The sequence below is a fragment of the Trachurus japonicus genome, chromosome 15, assembly GCF_045865225.1.
Source record: "Trachurus japonicus isolate A0001 chromosome 15, Traja_1.0".
Classification (NCBI taxonomy): Eukaryota; Metazoa; Chordata; class Actinopteri; order Carangiformes; family Carangidae; genus Trachurus; species Trachurus japonicus.
Window position 1 is genome coordinate 30,396,526 of NC_140921.1, and position 23,436 is coordinate 30,419,961.

A 23,436-nucleotide genomic window follows, 5' to 3' on the forward strand; every position below is an offset into this window, starting at 1 on the left:
GGTGCAAAAATAAGTGTGATTAAAATGCGTTATTTTTTGTGTAATTAATTAGGCCTAATCTTAATTAAGGCGTTGAAGTCCCGGCCCTAGTTAAGATATTTATTTTTCCTCTCGACAGCTTCTACTCTCGCTCGCTCACCTCTCTCGACCACACACACACACCGCTCTCGCTCTTGAAAGGACACACACCGATCTCATGTAGCTCAGTAGCCTAGAATTTATTGAAACACCCATAAATTAGATAGGTCGGTTATTTGCACTAAAAAGCTGGGAAACCATGAAAGTTACAATGTTAAAATGTTAAGTGCTGAGTTAAAATGGACTTTGTACAAGCCAAGTTGTGGCGCCCCCTATTCATGTCTGAGCGCCCCCTTCTCAGCCCTCACGCTCCCAGCGCCCCCCAAAATGTTTACAACGCCCCCCAGGGGGCGGTACCGCCCCCGTTGAGAAACCCTACTATAAAGCATCCAGTGCTAACGGCTAGCGGGCTAGGCTACTGTTAGCTCTGTGCTAACGGCTAGGCTACTGTTAGCTCTGTGCTAACGGCTAGGCTACTGTTAGCTCTGTGAGTTCTACGGTCCGGACCCGGTTGAAATCCGGACCGCCGCGGCTCGACTCGGCTCGGTCTGGATTTACTTTCGGCCTGAACCAGCGCATCAGGTGGCGCTGGTCCGGCCGCCAGCCCGGCTCGTTGAGAACTGTAATCTGTAACAATCACTTCCCCTGCGTCTCCAGTAGCAGTAGGCTAACAACAGTTTATTATAAAACTCATCAGTCATCATCACTGAGTCCGTTTATGGTTTAAAACTCCGGTGTTGTGTTTGTTTGTGTTGTTCCCGTTTCACTCGTGTTCCTGTTCTGTTTACCGTTGCCATGCCAACGCATGCAACAGGGAGGGAGGGGGCTCGTGGAGATGCGGCAGGAGCGAGAGGTGGGTGGGACTTGTGAGGGAGGTGGAGCTGTTGATTTTCAAATGTTTGTGCTGTGCTGAGTGAAATGCCAGATTGGTAAGTATTGCTTTAAGACAAATATTTTTTGTATTACAAGGTTTGTCAAAATGTATGTTATGTAAAGGAGGCAATATCTAATGAAATATGCACTAATTTGCATACATTTCCAGAACTGAAATCTGAACAATGGATAAACTCCTTTCAAAATTCTGTTTTTATTGTGTTGATTGAGAGGGGATTATGGATGTCTCTCTTATCACTCTGTAAATGAGAAAATACTGTCACCAGCCCTAAAAAAAATCTAATTTCACCATGATGTATAAATCAGGCTTGAATGATATATCAACAATCCCCTCTGTAAAAACCTTCAGAATATAGACAGGTATAAAACTGGAAGGTTTGGTGTCTCAAAGTGCTGCTTAAGTGGAAAGTATGAGGAAAAACTCATTTTGAGAAAATGGCCTTTAAATTCCAGAGATGGTTAATGTAAATCGTACTTTTACTTTTTTGTCTTTATGGTTATTTTGTTAGGTCGGCATTTCTAGTTTCGGTTTCCCGGAGGCTGCCCGGCGGCTCATAGGAATAACACCACCGAATCGCCGTTATGGTCAGAACTATGACGGTATCTGATCGTCTTTGAACGGTGTAGAGCCTCATGGGAAATGAAACCACTTGATGTACTTTGATGTACTAAACAGTGTTTTTCCCCTTCCACGTCCTCTAGAACAAGTATCTGACATTTTAAACATATTTATAAATCTGAAAAGCTGGAAAAGCACAATAGGTTCCCTTTAAAGTCTAGCAGGCAGGTAGAGGTTTGGTGCACATGTTCCCCTCTAACATGATGTTGCAGTGACTCCATCAGTGCATCCTGGAAAGAAAGAAAAGAAGAAAAAAAGCAAAAAGATATGTATGTATGACAAATATTCTTATTCTGTGGGTAATGGGGGCGGGACTAGATAAGCTTTTGCTTCTCCCGCTTTTCCCTTTCGGCCATGTATTGTATTATTTGATGATGAAGTGTGATGATGATGATTTAAATTGACATGCCCGAAATAAACAAATTGATTGATTGATTGATTGATCCTGAGCTCATCATCACACATGAAGGTTGTGATTGGTTTAAAGACATGCAAACAGGACAGGCTTCTCACATCCAGCAAACAGAGGTGTTAAGTCATTTCCCTGTAACCGTCTCTGCATTGTGTTTGGACCTAAACATCTCAGGGACACGTTCTCTAATCAGATCGCTACAGTACTCTAGATGGCATCACCCTGACCCCGAGTACAACCGCGAGGAACCTTGGAGTCATTTTTGACCAGGACCTTTCCTTTAGCTCCCACATAAAACACGTGACTAGGACCGCCTTCTTCCATCTGCGCAGTATCACTAAGATTAGGAATATCCTCTCCCAGAGTGATGCTGAGAAACTAGTACATGCATTTATCACTTCTAGGCTAGACTACTGCAACTCTCTCCTGTCAGGATGTCCGAAAAACTCTCTAAAGAGTCTCCAGCTGGTCCAGAATGCCGCAGCAAGGGTTTTGACAGGAGTTAGGAAGAGAGAGCACATCTCTCCCACCTTAGCTTCTCTCCACTGGCTTCCTGTAGGATTTAGAATAGACTTCAAAATCCTTCTGCTGACTTATAAGGCTCTTACTGATAAAGCTCCAACCTATCTGAAAGAACTAATCATTCCTTACTGTCCTACCAGAGCACTTCGCTCCCAGAATGCAGGTCTGTTAGTGACTCCCAGTATCTCCAAAAACAGACTGGGAGGTAGAGCCTTCAGTTACCGGGCTCCTTTACTGTGGAACCAGCTCACTCCATGGGTCAAAGAGGCAGACACTCTAACTACATTTAAGTCTAGACTTAAGACCTTCCTTTATGACAGGGCTTTTAGTTAGGGCTGGTTCAGGTAGCTCTGAACCATTTTATAACTATGCTGCTATAGGCTTAGACTGCTGGGGACACATCTGGTTACACAGAGCCCTCTCCTCTCCTCTCCTCTCCTCTCCTCTCCTCTCCTCTCCTCTCCTCTCCTCCCCTCTCCTCTCCTCTCCCCTCCTCTCCTCTCCTCAGTATATATTTTTGAACTGTCATTTTCTGTTGTACTTTGTAGTTTGGCCTTGGTGTCTCGCACTCTCTCTGTGTTTCCGCAGATCCACCGGAGCTCCATCTCTCTGCACCAACAGCCCCCTGCATCGCCCCCCCTCCCACCCCTTCCCCTGCTGTTAGACCGGCCTCCCCTTCCTTCCCATGGACCAGTCTGCCACCCAGTCCTCCCATCGAGCTGATCGGCTCTCCCTGTAAAATTGCCTTGCCTTGCCTTGCCTTGCATTGAGTCGTAGGAGCTTCTTTCATTCTCAAAACATTAGTTACACTCATTCATTCATTCAAGCACAAATCTGATGCTGTTGTGAGCTGAACAACATTTACATTTGTTTATCTCAGTTTATTTAATTCTAAAGAACTGTCCTTTGAAGGAGAAAAATGTTACTGCTCTAAAGGAATAAAACTCACAGAGAGTACACACACACACACACACACACACACACACACAGAGGCAGCGACCGTGTGGTGTCTCTGCAGGCTGTGAATGATGTACTGGTTAAATGAGCAGCTTTATCAGAGAGGTGGATTCATGTCATCAATATCCTCTTATATAAATGTCAGCCAGGCCATTTTACTCTCAGCTATTTCCCACACTGCTGATTACATTACTCTCTCACTCACTCCGCCGCTTACCTCTCTCGCCCTTTCTTCATTCTCTCTTTACCTGCGCTCCATTAATCGTTCTCTGCTCTGACTCGGTGCCTTGATTTTTTTGCCTTCTTTCCTCTCTGTCTCTCTCTCTCTCTCTGTAGTGTGTCAATACCCTGCCTCCATGAAACAAGTCAATTTTCTGCTGCCTTGGCAGGGGAATAAATCTTTCAGCAATCTGAGAGGCCTGAGATATTTATTTGTGCACACGCGCAAACACGCGCGCACACATCTGTGCAGGAGCGGGGGTGAGGTGTTGAGTGTGTGTGTGCGTGTGTGTGTGTTTGCTTCCTTGGTACACGGACAAGTTCAGTTGCAGCACACACACACACATGTTTATAGAGTGCAGACATGTACAAGGACGTGCAAAAAAGCACAAAGAGAAAATGGCCCAGAGTGTGTGTTAGTGTGTGTGTGTCTGTGTATGTGATGAAAGTGAGCTGCATGTGCACTGTAAGACTGAGACAACACATGCACACACACACCTTGGACCAAGTGATCCATTACCAAGAGTTCAAGTGTGGAACAAGTGTTGGTTACCAGCTGATTTGGAGAAAAATGTCAGCCAGAGAAGGCAAAAGGACATTTACCACCCAACCCCCCCCCACACACACACACACACACACACACACTGACACACTGAGTGTCCTGGGCGCTTCTTGCTTAAGTGTTGAGCAGTGTGGATGAAAACAAACCCAGTGGTGTTAGTTTCAGGCCTTAAAACAGTCCATGGTTTTATCATTGTAGCCCTGTCTAACACTGTGATGAATAGTCTGAACAAATTGTCTTGGTGGGTACGATGTCCTCATGACATGTGTAGAACTGTAACCCTGTGTCCCAGAAATTATGTTCATATACAATTAGAGAGGAACTGTGTAAGTCTGTAAGTTTTGCTAACCCTCCTCCTGGCCATGTGCATTTGTTTACAATGAAACGAAATCAATCAATAGAGCAGTAGATAGCGTTATATATCATATACGATGTTACGACGTGTATATTTGTGTAGTTTAATCTGTCATAAACAAGAGATTATGGTTTACAGAGTGCATTTGTGTCGCAGTGCGTGGAGAGGAGAGCTGGGACACCGGGGGCAGCGGTGCTGATCTTGCAAAGTTGTTTTTCAGTCAAGAGACGCAATAAGTGACACGCACATGGAAGGCAGAGAGCCTCCATTCTCCCTTGTAACAAGTTAAGCCATTTATTAAACCATCACAATTACTCCAGAGCTGTTGTCCCTTTAAATGCAAATGAGCCACTGCTTGCCCCGCCCCTTCTACTGGTAGCAGGTAGGGGTGGAGTTGTGCAAATTCGAATCCTAGTTACATCACTGGAAGACAACTGAGGGAACAGCTCGTAACGCCACATGGATTTCAACCGAGGGATCCTGCACATTACAGATTTGTATTTGTCAATTCTCACATTTTGGGGGCCGGAAGCCAAGACAAACACCTAAATATATGTTAAAGAGCCTTCAGAAAGTGATATTTCCATAATATGTATTTTCAACAAATGCACTTTGGAATTCCTATGTACGATCACAGTCACCAAGAAGTGGTCATGGTAGATGTAAAAGTTTGTGTGTGTGTGTGTGTGTGTGTGCGCACCTATATCTAGAACACCCTGTGGCTTCATGGCAGGATCACAGTGTGAGTGAACAGCAACCTTTTCATCCAATCAGTGTGAGTCACCTAAAGGTTGTGACCCTGGATTCTTGTCTAGCCTCAGGAATATTTTAATTCCCATTGATCTGGAGAGGCCGGTGCTGGATCAATGCAGGAGCGAGGTGGCATTTCCAGCCTGTGATGGTAGTGTACTACAGTATGGATGGAGCAGGACACAGGGGCAAACACTTTGTGCAGTGACAGTGTTTTCCATTTTTCTGTGTGATCAGTGGTGTTGTGTTTACAGTTTTGAGGTTTCAAAAAGCAATTGTGTTTGAGTAATTGTAATTGTGAATTAACTGAGATAACTGAGGAAGCACCTCACAAAAGCCACATTCTGAGGTGGATGCTGGTGATTGACTAAGTGATCTGGTGTTTAAAGGTACATTGTGTAGGAATTCCTCCCATCTAGCGTTGTGGTTGTAGATCGCAAGCAACTCAATCGTATTTTTCATGCTGCATTCACATGAAATTGGGCAGACGGCAGATGGACGACAGCCACTGCACGTAACGGCATAAACAAGCCTCTATGTAAACAAGTGGTCCGTCAGCACAAGGCAAAACAATACACGTGACAATATGTTGTCATGGCGATGTCGTATTGTTGACCTGACCCACGTTTTACTGGCTTTCTCTGGACTTCTGTGACTAAGGGTGTCACCTGCAGTGTTAGTGCGCACTAAATTTAGATCGCACTAAATTTGGTCCCGTTTGGGTCAGTGTGAAAGCACATCGCACTCTAATGCACCAGAACTAGTACGGCCTGAGGAGGCGGTCTCGGTTCGGCTCCAGCCGAACTCTGGTGCACTAGTTGATGTGTGAAAGCAACCGCACTCTGGTGCGAGCCAACTGCCAGGCGAACTCAACACGTTTGAGCTAAAAGGGCTCCCGTAGTCACTGACAACAGGTTAACGCAGCGGGGAGACCGCCCGGTGCTCCGGTCCTACGCAGCTCTGTCCCCACAAACGAAGCAGCAGCAGCGGGGCAGCCGGTCGCTGCGTGTCCGCTGAGTCGCTCAGACACCGGACAGGTCGGCGGGTCCGTCCCTTGTGTCCGCGGAGCAGCTGGTTACCGTGGTTACCGAGCAGCAGAGGTCCGCCCGTGTTTAACGTTTAACCGGGAACTAACGGGACCGAGCTGGGTGAACGCAACCGGAAACCAGCCGGAAGTACCAAACAGAGTTATACATGCAAACAATATAGAAATAAATGATTAAATAAATAATTTCGGACTGGCAGACCGTCGGAATGGCGGTCCTTCGGAATGGGGGTCGCCCCCCCTGCCCGACTGCAGGTGAATGCAGCATCAGTGTAACGCTCCATTCCTCCTCACTGCGTTACCGCAGTGACTTTTCACAGACGCCACCTCCACCTGAGCCGACAGCTATGAAGCAGCAGCAGCGTAGTTTCCGTGGTTACCTACCGTCACGCTGCCACTGAAGGTAAAAACATGGAGACACCACATGGCAGCAGCACCGAGCTTACCCGCTCCATGGAGATATGAATGATATGAACGGCTCATTCAGAGCTGAAAGGAACACTTCACTTTGTTGATGGGGGGGGTTACTGGTTAATGAAAAACAGACTTTTGAATGAAATAATCAATTTTCCTGAATAGATAACAGGAGAAGTTACACAATGTTCCTTTAAGAGAGTGTTAGTGGTGTCATACATCAGTGTGAATGGCAGTGTGTTACAGCTGGGAGGACACAGCCTCCTCTCATTGACAGTCACTCAGGCTGCACTAACACTCACTGAGAACTCAACTGATGCTACGCCCACTCATTAATGCACATCATTTGGTTAACTGAGATCCTCCAGACCTGAGCACACACACACACACACACACACACATACGCCTTTAAATTACAGTAACACACAAATGACTACAGATGCACACTGTCTGTGAGTTAACTGTAATCTTCTGGTCGTAGTACTCCATTTCCCATGAGTGAGGTGATAGATGCAGCTAATCAGAGCGGTGAGCTTCCTGTCAAACAGCAGTGATCAGCTGAGACCGTCCATTAAAGGTGTACAGAAATGGCCGTTTGTCCTGTTTGTTGCGCCGAGTTGTCACGAGCTGCAACACGAGTTTACCCGAGCGAGGAAAACGAATTTGATTGGTCGTTATCGAGCGGGCGGGATATTCAAAGCTTGGGGCGAGCCCGAGCTCCGTGTGTGTGTGCGTCTCTCAGACGTTTGAATGACGGATGACAGATCCAATATCAGTGGCTGGTGAATCGTGTACAGGCTGACGTATAATCCGTGCGCCTGCGTTATCCAATGCGAAAAAAAAAATACACACTTTCATCCCGGATTTACTCAAAAATAGAATTTTGCACAAAGTTTGGCCTACATCGTCTGTAAGATGAGTTATCACATTAATTTTATGATCCAGAGTGGGCTCAAATTCAGTTTTCTTTTCTGTACACCTTTAAACACGCTCTGTTTTTTGTTTGTTTTGTTTTTTTGTCTGATGCTGCTAAACACCTTCCCTTTAATTAAACATCGATTTTCCTCGAGCACACTTCTCACTGACAAATGACACGCTGCTCAAGCAATAACAATATTAGTTGGTATTAATGATGCCAGATATCTTTCACAGAGGGAAAAAACACAACAACATGGTCTTTAGATTATCTCTTGAATGTCATTAAGTCATCGCCCAGCAGCAGGTAGTTAACTACACAACCTTAGATGTGACACCCTATTGACCACAACTGGCTAGAAAACAATGGACTGGATCATTACGCTGGCTGACATATGGAAAGAATGATTTCCACCTAACGCCATGTTGTCCCTGCAGTGAACCTCTTTATAGAGGAGAGGAGAGGAGAGGAGAGGAGAGGAGAGGAGAGGAGGAGATGAGAAGGAGAGGGGAAAGGGGAGGGGAGGAAAGGAGAGGAGGAGAAGAAGAAGGAGGTAAGGAGAGGAGAGGAGAGGAGCGGAGGAGAAGAAGAAGGAGAGAATACTTTCTTGCCAGTTATTCATTCACAAAAAATGGAAGGAAGGAAGGCTGTTATATACCACATTTATGTGAAAAAAAAAGATAAACTACAAAATGATATCGATAAATAACTGGTTTCACTTATAATTAAATAGTTGAATTAAGTGATAGGACAATTACAACTCAACATGGCAGAGATCTGATTCGGGCCGGCTCTAGGCATAGGCGATATAGGCGGTCGCCTAGAGCGCCAACTGCTGGAGGGGCGCCGCCAGTCCAGGGGGAAAAAAAAGAAAAAAAAAAGATCATAATAATGATTTATGTCCGCTGGCGCCCCCTCACTTAGTGTTTTCTGTGTAGAAAAAAAACCCCAAAACAAATAAATAAACAATGACAAACATGTTCCTAAATTGTGTATAATCACACACACACAGCAGATACCAGGAATGCTCTCAAGCCGTTTTCTTGTTAGAAACGCCACATTTTTAATTAGATGTGTGGCACAAATGCCGGCGCGTTTGCGCGACCGTCTCGATATGTTTTTTTTTTTTTTTCATATTTCGGTCATTTACGCAGTAGAAATGCGGTTCAACTACTGTGATCGGGAGACTCTCCTCTTTCAAATACGCACGGCCGCACGCCCTTGACGACCTGTCAATCAAAACAACTGTGAAGCGCTTCGAAACAGCAGAGTCGTTCAGAGGGAGAGAGAGAGAGAGAGAGAGAGAGAGAGAGAAGCAGTGAGGATGATGACGGTGCTTCAGAGGTTTAAAGTTCTGACTAATTTGATGAGGAAGATTATGAAAAAAGAAGAGAGAGTTGAGATTTCAGCCTGCTCAGACAGCAGGGCCAGTGGGCCACAGCTCCAGATCAGCTCCAGCTCTGTATTCAGACCTGCTGAGCTATCAAACTAGTTTTTTTTTGTTTGTTGTACATTATATAGGCTAAATATTGTACATTTTGTGTGTTTTTTGTCTATTTAGTTGATATTTGGAGAAAATTTCTCATTTAGGGCTACACACATCTCATGAAGTTTGAAATGTAACGTGAAGTCAATATTTAGCTTCTGTTATCCCACATTTGAGACATTTGGTGAGAATGACAGTTAAGCCTATCATTTATGCTCAAAAAGCAATTTCACAATTTTTTTTCTGCACTTATCGCCTTATATCATACAGTATATTCCACTGCTTTTGTGAAGCCCAGACTTTCGTATACCCATTTCAAGCACCACAACAGTTTGTTCTCATGATTGTGAAGAGACTAATTTTTTCATGTCTTCACCCAGGATTTAGCCTACTTAATGCAATTTTACTGATTGTTGTGCAAGTTGTGTATCTCAGGGTCAGAGGGGACATAGAGATACACTGCTATGTTATCGTTATGATCATTATGATCATTGTTGGGGGGGGCGCCCGAGAGTAATCTCGCCTATAGGGCACCAAAATGGCTAGAGCCGGCCCTGGATCTGATGAACGTAAAACTTCTACTTCCTTATCCTTCAGACAACTGTAATGCTCTCATGTCCGAGCAGTTCTCCTCCAGCTGAGAACCTGTTCCATGCTGTAACAGGAAACAGATGTGGTCACATGTCTAATGGGAGGGGGCGCACACAAACTCACTGAAACAGGATTAAACTCAGTTTTAGTCAACAATTTTTGTAACTAGACCAAAGAGACATTCTCCTCTAAACTTTGTATGCTTTCATTTCCATCACTGATTGAGGCACAAGGAGGTGAAATTATTCAACAGTTCAGCAAATGCCAAAGATTAGCCAGAAGCACCTTCTGCTCCATTAATCATGTGACGACCTTTCAGAGTTATCTGGTGACCTCTAGGAGGGGCTCGACCTCCAGGTTGGGAACCACTGGACTGAAGCCATCGCTTTATAAAAACACACACACACACACACACAAAAACAGTTCAACCAGCTCCACCTCCAACAGCTGCAGCTGTGAAAGACTACAGAAGCAGTGATGAACTCAATAATGTCAGATTTGCTTGTTATTTATAAAATACACTCTTTTTCTTTCTTTAAATCAATAAGAGAAGTGTTTTCTATGCATTCATGGGCCCAGAGTACAGAGCACATAAAGAACCGTCTCCTCACCTTTCACATCCAGACATACAAGTCGACAAGTGAAAAAAGAAAAAAAAACTCAACACTGAAACTGGAGTAACAAGTTCCTCTCATCAAAGTGTTGATTTGTCACAGTGTGCAGCTGGGCAGGGGTGGGGAGCAGGGGGGAGGTCGGGGGGCCCCCCGCTCACCATTAATGAACACATCAGACTATTGTCATCAGTCATCAGTAATGAATAAATCCCTTTAGTCATGGTCCTCGGTCACTGAAGACATCAGTCTGGGACGATCACATGACCTGGCCCCGCCCTCAGAGCCCAGACATTCGATCACATTCACACACGGCGTCGCATTTATCTCCACCACCTCTGTGTAGGCGGAGGGCAAGATGTGGTTTAAGCGTCTTTCAGGAGCATCTCGCACCATTTCACCAAAAAGGCCGCTGTCAATGAGAATTTTGTTTCTATGGCAACAATATCTTGATGATGTACCACTATTCTGTGTCCAGACAATCTACTCTCACATCCATGTCATGGTAGTTTCTATCTGACATATCACAGCCCTCAGGTCTGTCTTTATTGACACCTCCACTGGGGTTGCTAAAGTCAGACATGTTTGAAGACAAAGCCACTGTCTGTGTAAACAGGAAACATTGATATTCAAACTTACACCAGAGCTCATATATATATTGAAATGACAACATTTTATACAATATTTCAACAATATTTCAATAATATATTTCTCTAAATAAAGAAGACATTTACACTAGATTCTAATTGTTTGAGGTACTGAATTTTGGGTTTTCATTAAATGTAAGCCAGCATCATTACAATTAAAATAAAGACATTAAATATTTCAGTCTGTTCATAATGAATCTATAGCTATTATATGAATTTGTGATGATTTTCTAATTTATTTACTGTAAAACGTGAATTTAAGTTTATCCTTTTAAAATCTGTTCTGTATTGTTTCTAAAAATGTGTTTTATTTAGTTTCAGTAAATTTGCATGTATGCAGACTAACAAACATTTTCATAAATATAATGCACATAGTTTATGATCCTTTTAAAATCTGTTCTGTATTGTTTCTGAAAATGTGTTTTATTTAGTTAAGGTAAATTTGCATACGTACACTAACAAACATTTTCATAATGCACATTGTTTAGGTTTTATTTCAGTTTTTATCAATACATCATTCTAGTTCAGGGGCAATATACAGCACAATTTGAGCTCAAGTGGGCTGGACCAGTAAAATAATAGGATCATAATAATGATAATAAAATAAAATATGCTTTAAAAAAAAAGAAGTACAAGTACATTATTAACTTGTTTAAAGTTAATGAAGTATCCTTTTACAAAACATTATGAACAACCAAAAATTTCTTGAGAAAAATATCTGCAATTTTAACAATATGCCTCTTCTGTCTTCTATGAAATTTTCACACTTCACACTTCACAAATTCATCCTACGGGTCAGACTGGACCCTCTGCAGGGCCGCTTTTGTTTCTGTCTTGTGTGTGTTTCATGTGTGTCCACGTGCGCTCCTTCCCTAAACTCTGTCCTGTCTGGTGGAAGCAGCACCATCCATCACACGCTGCAGCAGAGGTGCAGCTGTCCTGTAGTCTGCTCCCAGCAGCAGCGTCTGCACGGCAAACACATTCATCACCAGTCAAATCCTTCCTCATGAACACGCCTACACGTCTGTGGTGTGGATGTGTGGTACAGGTGTGAGTGTAATCCCACCTGTCAGATGAGTCAGATTTTAGGAGTAAGTTACGATGTGTTTGTTTTTCTTTTCTTTTTTAAAAATCTTGTTCAGTTAAGGATGTAGATCATGTGACTCTCTCTACATCCATGGGAGGCAGCATTTCAACTCTTTGTCCCCATCCAGGTAATCATATTGTTACGTATATGTTGTCACCCTGGTGCTTACAATTTGTTTTTACTTTTTATATGTGCAATTATTGTTGATATAGTTACTTTAGTGTAATTATTTCAGAACAGATGTGGCCAGATCGTACACATTACACCTTTACTAACTGACACAAAAATGTAACTTATTGTGTATTGTGATTTTGTTTTTCATTTATCATAGCAAGTAAAAATAGAATATTTTCAGTCTCCGAATAGATATTTGTTTCTTTCTCTCTTTCTTTTTTTTTTTTTGGTAGCTCTGTGGCTACTAGCAGTATTAGCATTAGCAACATGGCTACTGTCCATAGATAGATAGGTAAATAGAACATATTATGTTTTATTATAACTTTTGGTAACATATTTTTATTTTCCTCATAAAATAATAGTTTATAATATGATATGGAAATAATAATTATTACAATATTTGATATTATCTAATAATTAGTTACATTTATATTATTCAATATAGATAGATAGATAGATAGATAGATAGATAGATAGATAGATAGATAGATAGATAGATAGATAGATAGATAGATAGATAGATAGATAGATAGATAGATAGATAGATAGATAGATGAATTTCTATAGAGTTTGACCTGGAAACCCTATTGCTGTGATAATAGCACAGTAAAATAGTGCATTAATAAATATAGGCAGGCTTTGTTCCTCACTGATCCCCAGAACTGGAAAATCAGACCATGCATCATCACATTACACCAATAATGTAAACCAATTGTTGTGACTCACAACGTGTCATGTCACCACATGCCATCAGAACAGGATTGTTGTGCCTCAGTATTGATTCTACATGACTCTTAATTCTCCTGGAGGGATGAGCATCAGTGCTATTCATCATGCTCATACACTGCACTGCTACTTTAACAGCTACACTAACTTCACCAGCATCTCTCTCTCTCCTACACACACCTGACCTGCATACCGAGCTCTTCCAGAAAGAGAAGCTGTCCCACTCCTGTGACAACATTCAGTCTCAAACTTTTCAACCTGACAGTAGATCTATAGGCATTTAGTTTTAAAAAAGTAATTTCCTAATTTGTTTCCACTCACATCTGTGCTTGTGTGTAATACTGCGAGCAATATCATAATATCATCACATTCAGATTTATCAGAACAACATGAATGCATGGATCCATCCTGCCTTGTATCAACGGTTCAGGCTGTTGATGGTTTTCTTGGCACACCTTGGTACCACAGCCTATTGTTGTTGACCATGTCCTTTAAGACCTCAGAGCTCATGACTTTTGTTCACTCTCCACTGTAAAACACTTCAATTTGAATTTTCATCTCCTCTGAATCTGTGTTGACTCTACAAAGCTCAGCCACACATGTCATATTGGTGTGTGTGATTAGTAAAATAGTTTGAGAAATTCTCCAGGGTTTAACTCACTGTATTTGAACAGAAATGTATATTCTATCAGTCCATAGTCTATAGACGAAACACAATCAGAAACTCATTGTATTAGATAGCTTTACAGGAGAGCTCAGTAATTCAGAACAAGGACATTTGAGTGAAGTTTAAAAGTTGAATTTGTCCCAGTTTGAATATCAGTTACTGCTTGTGTTGTAGTTAACTGTTACAGCGAGACAGTCGTAAAACATGGAGAAACTAAGCCCATTTCCTTTTACAGATTTTTGCAGCTCTTTAATGTTAGCAGAGTCCCGCGCAGCCACATGCGGTCCATATTTACAGCTGAGCAGCCGTGGGGGCCCCCGGCCCCCGGCCCCCAGGTCGGCACTTCACAAGAGACCACTTCCCAAAGATGAAATTAAAAACCTAGGTAGAGAAAGTGAATGTTTCTCCATTTGGGAGCGGGTATCAGATGAAGACATGGCATCCATCAGTGTGGATGTTGAGCTCAGTGATGGAGAATGAAACGGGTGAGGGTGCAGGCGGGAGGCCCGCTCCACAAAGATCCAAGACAAGGCGTGTAATCAAATGTCACAGCACGACCCAAGCAGGAGTAAATTACAAAATAAAACCATCCGAGGACTTTGTCAAAGCTCCAAAAGGCTGTGACTGCAGATGGCCTCCCTAAACTCCCCTAATCACCAATCCATCTTCTTTATGGCCTGCAACTAAATGTTTAGCTGTGGGGGCTAACTGGACTATCTATCTATCTATCTATCTATCTATCTATCTATCTATCTATCTATCTATCTATCTATCTATCTATCTATCTATCTATCTATCTATCTATCTATCTATTTCTGAAGATCATATTATCATTATTATAAATACCATATGGGTAAGATATTATGTGTTTGGTTTACATTTGTACTTTTAGATAAAAATAAATATCACTGATCAGATGGTGTTGTGCGTTGCAGGCCCCCCATATACAGAGGCTACAGTCCTCCTCCCTGCAGCGACCCCAGTTCGATTCCCCTCGGCAGCCCTTTGGTGCATGTCATTCCCTGTCTCTGTCTCCCCATTAAAAGGCATAGCGGCCCCCCAGAAATACTTAAATAAAAAAAATAAAAACATGAGTGGCAGATGAAAGCTCAGGAACTTGCTTGGATCTAAGGGGCGACATGGCGACCTCCATGCTGTGTTGTCATTCCTACTCTCAGTAGTAAACAGTGGCCGTGTGATGACAGTAAATAGCTGTGGCAGATGTTCTTCCTGTGTGTACTACAGTATGTTGGAGCAGGCCATGCAGTGTGTAACTGTTTGGTGAGAGCTGCCAGGCCTCAGGACAACCCCCCTCCCCTCCCCCAATAATGGTTTGGTCTGAATGCTCCACACTGCCAAGCCAACACTTTAAAGCAAACAATCATTATATATCTGAATACAGACTGAAATCAGTCCAAAGAATAGGACTGATTTCAGCTGTCACTGAACCTACACAGTGTGAACATATTTGTTATGGCCCAGACTTTTTAAAATAACACTGAGCTGTTGTGATATGTGTTACTGTAACATGTCTACATCCTAAACAGGGAATCACTCAGGGCCGTAGGGGAGAAAAGTGATGATAATTCTAGGGGCCCAGTGCCCTATAGGGCCCACAAAAATCCCCAGTAGCCTTATCTTTGTATGGCTGATTTATTCTGCATAAGACCCTGACTACTCGTAGTAATGCTGCATTAGCATCAAAACAAAGTAGGCTAAATGAAAAATGATAATACATAGCCTACGTAGTCTGTAAAAAGTGGAAAAGTCAGGGGAGAGGGGCCCACTTTAGTATTCTTTCAGGGGGCCCAGAATTCCTAGCAACGGCCCTGGAATCACTAATGTTATAAATGATTAATTAGGCCTTGTTCCAAATGACATTAAAATACAAGACACCAACATCTGTCAAAAATAATAATTTTGCAAACAGACTATAATGATGTTAATTATCAGATGAGTAACATGCAGGACCAATGTGAGCTATATTTTTTGCTGATGTCTGTTTCTAGTGGTAAACTAGTGTCATTTCGCGTGCGCGTTGTTTCTGCGCATGGTGCTGTTCAGTGTGTGTGCGGGTGGAGGAGCTCGGCCCATGATGCCTCCTGTCTGTCACTCATCTAGTGTTACCACGCTGATCTCCCTCTCTCTCTCTCCCTCTCTCTGTCTCTGATTGTCTTGCTCGGCGGGACTTTATCTGAGTGTAATTGGCCTGAAGATTGACACAGTGCGCTGGTGTTTCCAAATTGGCACGAACGCGCCCGGTGAAAAAACTAAAAAAAAAAAAAATCAAAAAAAAAGAAAGAAAGAAACGCGCGGTGCCAATTACACGCCGCGTATTCAAATGAGGATGATGTCACGTGGAGAGAAACATTTGCTTGTTTTTGTGACAAATGATCTAATTTTAGAGAGAAAGTGTTAAGTGGGACCTGCTCTACTTTCTAATTGGACTCCTCCTCTCCGCCTTGCCCTCTAATTACCGCTCCCCGGTATCTGACTGCATCACACACACACACACACACACACACACACACACAGAGAGAGAGAGAGAGAGAGAGAGAGAGAGAGAGAGAGAGAGAGGAAAGAGGGAGGGAGAGAGAGTAATTGATTGCCTTCCAGTCAGCAATAACTTGTTACTGGTGGTCAATCTCTGCTGCTTTCTGTTCATCACCGTCCAGCGGATGGGTTCAGCGCGCGCGTCACTCCGGACAACGCGCCGGGACTGTGAGCTGGGATAGAGAGAAGAGTCCCTGCAGCCTGCAGCTGTGCACGCGGCCGACATGCGGCTGCAGAGGCACCTGTGATCCGAGCCGCGCGGATTATTATTATCATCATCATCACCTTCCCTCTGCTTGGTAACCTGTCCGCGCGCAACTCCCAACGCTTTTGAATCGCTCTTGTTTGAAATCACACACACACAAAAAAGAGTCAGGGGGTCTGTCCCCCCCTCGCTGCCTCACCATGACCTCCAAGGACGAGTCCACATACCCCGCGGTGCTGGAGGAGCGGAGGCGCAGTCCGCTGGACCAGCTGCCGCCGCCCGCCAACTCCAACAAGCCGCTGACTCCGTTCAGCATCGAGGACATCCTCAACAAGCCGGTGAGACGGAGCTGCTCCCTGAGCGGAGCGGCGCACCTCCTCTCCCCCAGAGACAAGCTGTCCTCGGCGGGACCGGGACACAGCCTGAGCCGGCCGCTGCTCAGCCAGACCTCCCCGCTCTGCGCGCTGGAGGAGCTGGCCAGCAAGACCTTCAAGGGCCTGGAGGTCAGCGTGCTGCAGGCGGCCGAGGGTAAAACACTTCTACTCTGTATGATGTTCAGACACATATGCTTCACACACGCTGTTTGTTGAGCCGCAGCAGGCCTGTTCTGTTTTCTAAGTACTAATTAAAGAAAAATCTAAAATGTAATCGATGACTCAAATGTGCTTGTAAATGTTAATTTGGTCTTAACTTTATTTTGTAGTTAATTTTTTTTATTACTATTATTAATTTGTTGTTATTCTGACAGGATTCTGTAATTCGTTTTGTGTGAAATAGTGAGACTAAGATATTCTCATTAAATTGATCAGTTATTAAAAACGTTAGGCCTTTTTTTTATTATATTAAAAAAGTGTAGTGTAATAACATAAAACACTGTTGTTGTTTTTAATAGAAATGAAAATAACTTCAAGATGAATTTTCACATTTAATTTTCAGTCTTCTTTTATTATGAATTCAAATTCAAATAGCCTTTATTGACATTGCAACAAACAAAGTGCAACGAGATTTGTGGTGCCACATCCATTCCAGGGCTAAAAAGGACTAAAAAAGACTAAAAACGGACATCCTCAACGACATACATGCATGCTCACACAGGAAGAAAAAAAATCATCCAGTTATTAAAAATCAGTAGAACCTGTAAGAATAAATATATATTGCACATTGACATTAAGAAAGTATTTGGTTTAGTGTAGTGGTGCAGGGTTGCTGTGGTTATTAAAAATGTTTTTAAGATGTAACAGTGTCATGTAATTTTAAAAATTCATTGTTTAGTTGGTGTAAAATACATTTTAATTTCCATGAGGGAATAATCTATAAATTTATATCTTTGGAAGAAAGTCTTGAGGATTAGAGAAATACAAATCTGATCAGCTGAATGAAACTAATTATTATTGTTTGTTAATGGCTCATTCGTTTCTGGACTATTGAGATTTTCTTTTAATGTTTCCTGTTCTGTTTGGTTGTTGTTTTTCATGACCCACTCTGTCCCTCTGTTTCAGGCCGAGACGGTCTGACTCTGTTCGGTCAGAGGAACACCCCGAAGAAGCGGCGGAAGTCCCGCACGGCGTTCACCAACCACCAGATCTACGAGCTGGAGAAGCGCTTCCTGTACCAGAAGTACCTGAGCCCCGCGGACCGGGACCAGATCGCCCAGCAGCTCGGTCTGACCAACGCGCAGGTCATCACCTGGTTTCAGAACCGGCGCGCCAAGCTGAAGCGGGACCTGGAGGAGATGAAGGCGGACGTGGAGTCGGCCAAGGCCGTGGGCCCCGTGGCCTTCGAGAAGCTGTCCAAGCTGGCCGAGCTGGAGAAGTGCGCGGCGGAAGGTCTGAGCCGACACACCGAGCCGGACCCGGTCTCCTCCACGTCCCCGCGCGACCACGACACCACCACGAACACCGAGAGCCTGGACCCCAGCAGGCCGCACATGTCGCCTTGTTCCCCCGCCTCGTCGCGGTGCACGGACCGGCTGAGCAGCAAGTTCTGCTCCGAGGATGAAGAGGAGGAGATCGACGTGGACGACTGAAGCCGGGGGGGGGTGTTTAGGGACAAATTTATGGGATGGCAGCCTTCACGCTCAAACCGTTCACAGACATAAACACACACAAGTGTGACAAACTGAGGAACACACGCAGGTGCGCAGACACGCGGGTCAGGTGGTTCATAGATGTTGGAAACGGTTCAGAAGGATTCAGCAAATCATTTTTATAAACTCGAGCCGAGTGTTTTGATATTCTATTTGTTCTGAAATGATAATCACACACATAAAGTAATGTGTAATAGCTTGTAATAAATCACGATTTAATATATTTATAATGCTTTGTACACCCTTTAAGTGCCTTTGCTATATACACAACGCAGAAAAGTGTACAAATGTAATGTAAACTAAACCGACGACATATAATAAAAGGACCTTTTCAAATATTCAGTGTATAGCACATTTTATAATACAGTGAACCACAGCTCCGTTATACACTCACTGTGTGTGTTTGTGTTTGGGAGAAAAAATGATTCATTACAGCAGCGAGTTGCCTTCTGACCTCCTGCCTGTATTTTCATTTTGCTCTGTGAGAAGCACAATCTGGGGTGTGTGTGTGTGTGTGTGTGTGTGTGTGTGTGTGTGTGTGTGTGTGTGTGTGTGTGTGTGTGTGTGTGTGTGTGTGTGTGTGTGTGTGTGTGTTCCCCCGGGGGCCGCAGCTCTCCAGCAGCGCGTGTGTCTCAGCGCACAATGGCGGCCAGAGGAGCGCGTTCAGCGGCCATATGGTTTCAGGATTCTCCTCTCAATTACGAGTTCACATTGATGAATTGACTTAACCCGTCTCTTCAGCGCCGTGCCCTGATCCTTTTGTCGCATATGATGAGGGACATGTTTGCAGGTCTGCGGGCCCGCTGCGCTGAGAGAGAGAGAGAGAAAACAACATGGTCATGAATGTGAATGGAGCTGTGTGGGCCGGTCCCGGCTCAGAAATAATGGAGTGGAAGAGGACGGAGCTGTCAGTCACACACTTCATCTGTTCTCCATCAGCTACCTGTGGCAGTCTGTCTGCTCTGTCCGCACCTGGTTCAGCACAAGACATTATTACACTGTAGCCCATTACAAGTTAGATGCTCTACACGCACATTTGTCAGACACACACGCACTTATATATTACTCTTTTTTGTCTGCTTTTAAATCACATACTAAACCACTTTGTTGAAGAGAGTGCTAGGCTATAAATAATCATAATACTAAAACTACTACTAAAAATAATAATAGTAATAGCAATTTGTTTGTATTTTTGGCCTATTATTATTATTATTATTATTATTATTATTATTATTATTATTATTATTATTATTATTATCTTACATTTTAGGCTGAGTAGCCTATACGTGAGCAACTCCAAAACGTGTTGTAGCCCTAATTATTTCCGTTTTTTTCTATAAAGTCCATGATCAGTATTTAGTTTTTTTCTGGAGCTTTCACGGTCTTCAGCATTGTTCAATAAGATGGTGGTCAAAAATTAGCAACATTTTTTATTTGATCTTCTGTCATGTCATATTAATGAATCTGACAGTGGGGACTAAACCGACTGACTATATACGCATGCAGTGGTCAGCTTGAGTTTTAAAAATGTAGAATTTGGTTTAATTAAATCCCCCATAAATGTAAGATGGAGGTCAAAGAGAGAAAAAGAAGGGTTCCTCCTTCAACGTGGACAACACCACTGTGTACCCAGGCCGGTGCAGATTAGTCTGCCAGATAAATGAAGGAAAAAGAAGGAGAATTTAATCAGTCTGCTGGAAAATTGGAAGTTTGATGCATGTACCTGTTCTCCACACCCCCCCCTCTCTCTCTGGACCTCTAAACAACTGGATGTCACCATCTGGGACCTGCCACACAATGACAAATACATTAATACAACACACAAGTATTCACTGGCAATATTAGGTTACAGCTATATTATTATTATTATTATTATTATTATTATTATTTTAACAGCAGGGAGAGGAGTATGACAATTATGATTTGGGTATGTAAATTCACATATATATTTATTATTACTTGTATTATTACTTCATTATAACTTTTTTTTATTTATAAATAATTCCTGGTAACTTATTATTCATCTTATAAAATAATTGTTTGTTACGAAAATAATAATTATTACAATGTTTTTAATATGATTGTCTGATAATTCAGTGTTATATATACTTATATATATATATATATATATATATATATATATATATATATATATATATATATATATATATATATATATATTCTTCAAGATAGATAGATAGATAGATAGATAGATAGATAGATAGATAGATAGATAGATAAAATTGCACTTACATCATGGTGTAACAAATATTATTGTTAAAAACATTGTAACAATATTTGTAATTATATTAATTACATTAATACAATCGTACATAATTAGTTGCAGGGGGAGAAAAAATTGTTAACATATTCATACATTGCTGATTTTTATTGTAATAATGACATATGGCCACAGTCCTTATAGCAGCTTTGTCTAATAATCAGATGATACATTGTGTTCGGTCTTCTTCAAATCAAGTCAAGGATGTATTTCTATAGCACATTTAAAAACGACAGCAGTTGACTAAAGTGCTGCACATGGGTATGTACAGTCAATACAACATAGGAGTGGAATAGAATAGAACACAGTGAAAAGAAAACAAAGCAAACTGCAAACATTAAAATAGCAATTAAAGAAAAGAACACTTCAGATTGTCATGCTCAGGCTGGATGATACACCAGGTTGGAGAGAAAGGTTTTCAGAGTGGACTTGAAGATCTCTGCAATCACAACAAACCCCTGTCCAGTGCATTGTGTGCTCTGTGCATCTCTACACACTGTGCAGTGCAGGGCTGTTCTGTGCTGTAGTGACTCTGACTCTGCTGCAGCTCTGCTGGAGGAGCACTGTGTGTTAAGCAGCCGTGTGTGTTTCTGTGTGAGGACGGAGCTGAAGAAATGAGCTGCCTCTGCCGCAGGGCACAGCTTGATTGATCACTAAATGGGGCTGATTTGAAAGTTTTAGTTATAACGTGCCTGTAGAGCCCCTTAACACTTCAAACTTCAATTTTACGGGCTATTGAACTAAGCGTGTCCCTGACAAAATTGATATATGTATTAATTTACTTTATGCGGTGATTAATTACTATCCACAAAGAGAATTATCCCATGACTTTCTCCCTCCCCCCTCGGAATTTGCATATTAATCAAATTCTAGTTGATAATTCAGATGGAGAAATGGATTTAGCAGTGCTGGAAGGCATAACTCTCTCTCTCACACCCTCTCTCTCTGTTTGCACTCTCACACACAGTCCCTCGCCCTCCCTCCCCCCCCGGGGCCTGAGCCCTCTCTCTCCCTGGCTGCTAAGCTGCTTGTCGAGTGTATTAAAATCACAGATGCAGAACGAGCTCGGCTGGCTATTTGGTGAAAACAGAAATTGCCTGTCCACTTTTATGATGTGTTCATGCTGAGCAGGCTCTTCTTAATGTGGCCTGTCAGAGTGTCCCGGGATTTACAGAGGGCAGGTGTGTGTGTGTGTGTGTGTGGGGGGGGGGTTATCCTGTGTGCATGTGTAGATTAGGTGTGTGTCTGTACAGTATGGTCACTTGTGTGTAAATCAAAGTGTATTGATAAATGGAAGTGAACATACTGCAGCTTAATACAAGGCAGAATGATCTGGATGTGTTGATGCAAGCAGAAAAGTCCTCATGCATGTGCTGCAGCTAAATATGAATAGTATAGATGCAAACAAACATGCAGTGGATTTAAAGGGAAACCCGGTGACACCCACTGGTGTTTGGCTGAAGTGTGTTCCAAGCTTGTATTGGTGAGATACAAAAAAAACTGAGCTCCAGTCATGTGATATGTTAATCTTTATTTTCTGCAGTCATTTAAATTTGCTTAATCATAAAAATGTTTTTTAAAGGAGACATATTCTGCCCCCTTTCCACAAATTAAAATAGTTCCCAGGTGTCTTAAAGACATGTCTGTGACATGCTGTGGTAAAATCCCCCAAGGATCAAACATCACAGCTCTTTTCATCCTCTCTAAACAGCCCTGTTCACAACGGCTGGTTTCAGTGTCTGTCCCTTTAAATGCTAATGAACCACTGCTTGCCCCGCCCCTTCTACCGGTAGCAGGTAGGGGTGGGGTTATGCAAATTCTAAACCTAGTTACATCACTGGAAGACAACTGAGGGAACAGCTCATAAAACCACATGGATTTCAACCTAGGGAGCCTGAACATTACAGATTTTTTGTCAGTTCTCACATTTTGGGGGTTAGGATCCCCTTTAATATGTCAACATGAGCGAGCGTTGTTGGGACATACGTTTGTGTGTTTATGCTTTATATTCGTCATGATTCAATTTATAACTTAGAATTGAAATCAAATACAAAGTAAAGAAAATGAAGAAAAAAAAAAAAGGGTCACATCCGTGTCGCTGAGGAGACAGTATTCTGGTTTTAGAAATAATGCAGAAAAATATTTACTCAGAAGTTGTGGTGGATGGTGAGGCCATGAAATCAAATATCTGTGTCCATTGAAGAAATGTCAGCACAGATCTAATGGCAATCACTATGATTACAAGCACAGCAGGTTTTTAAATGTATACCTACTGGGATTTTTACATAATGAATTATTCCCAATAGCAGAAACTTTGCAGACGACTGATTAACTCTGATTAAATGGTCAATATTTGTGCACAGTGAATACTTCAAAGTGTTTCAAATGTGGATCTGTGCTAAGGACCATAAATGTAGCCTTTTCTTTTGAGCATCCATCTCTGCCTCTGAACAGGCGAGAGCCAGTGTCAAAAAATAAACAGCAGCAAATACTGATGATTGTTAACTGTAATGGTGAAAGATAATAACAGCTATACAGGTAATGTTGACTCTGTGTGTTGTTAGTCATTTATTTTTATA

At 42.5% G+C, this 23,436-nt stretch overlaps 1 protein-coding gene across 1 annotated transcript; it reads left to right on the forward strand.

The window, feature by feature from the left end:
- The first annotated feature begins 16,680 nt into the window (after positions 1 to 16,680).
- On the forward strand, positions 16,681 to 18,516 carry lbx1a (ladybird homeobox 1a). The gene is made up of 2 exons (XM_085799052.1): positions 16,681 to 17,018; positions 17,990 to 18,516. The coding sequence occupies exons 1-2, from the start codon at positions 16,691 to 16,693 to the stop codon at positions 18,514 to 18,516; spliced, it is 855 nt and encodes a 284-aa protein (XP_085655178.1). The 5' UTR covers positions 16,681 to 16,690.
- The last annotated feature ends 4,920 nt before the right edge of the window (positions 18,517 to 23,436 follow it).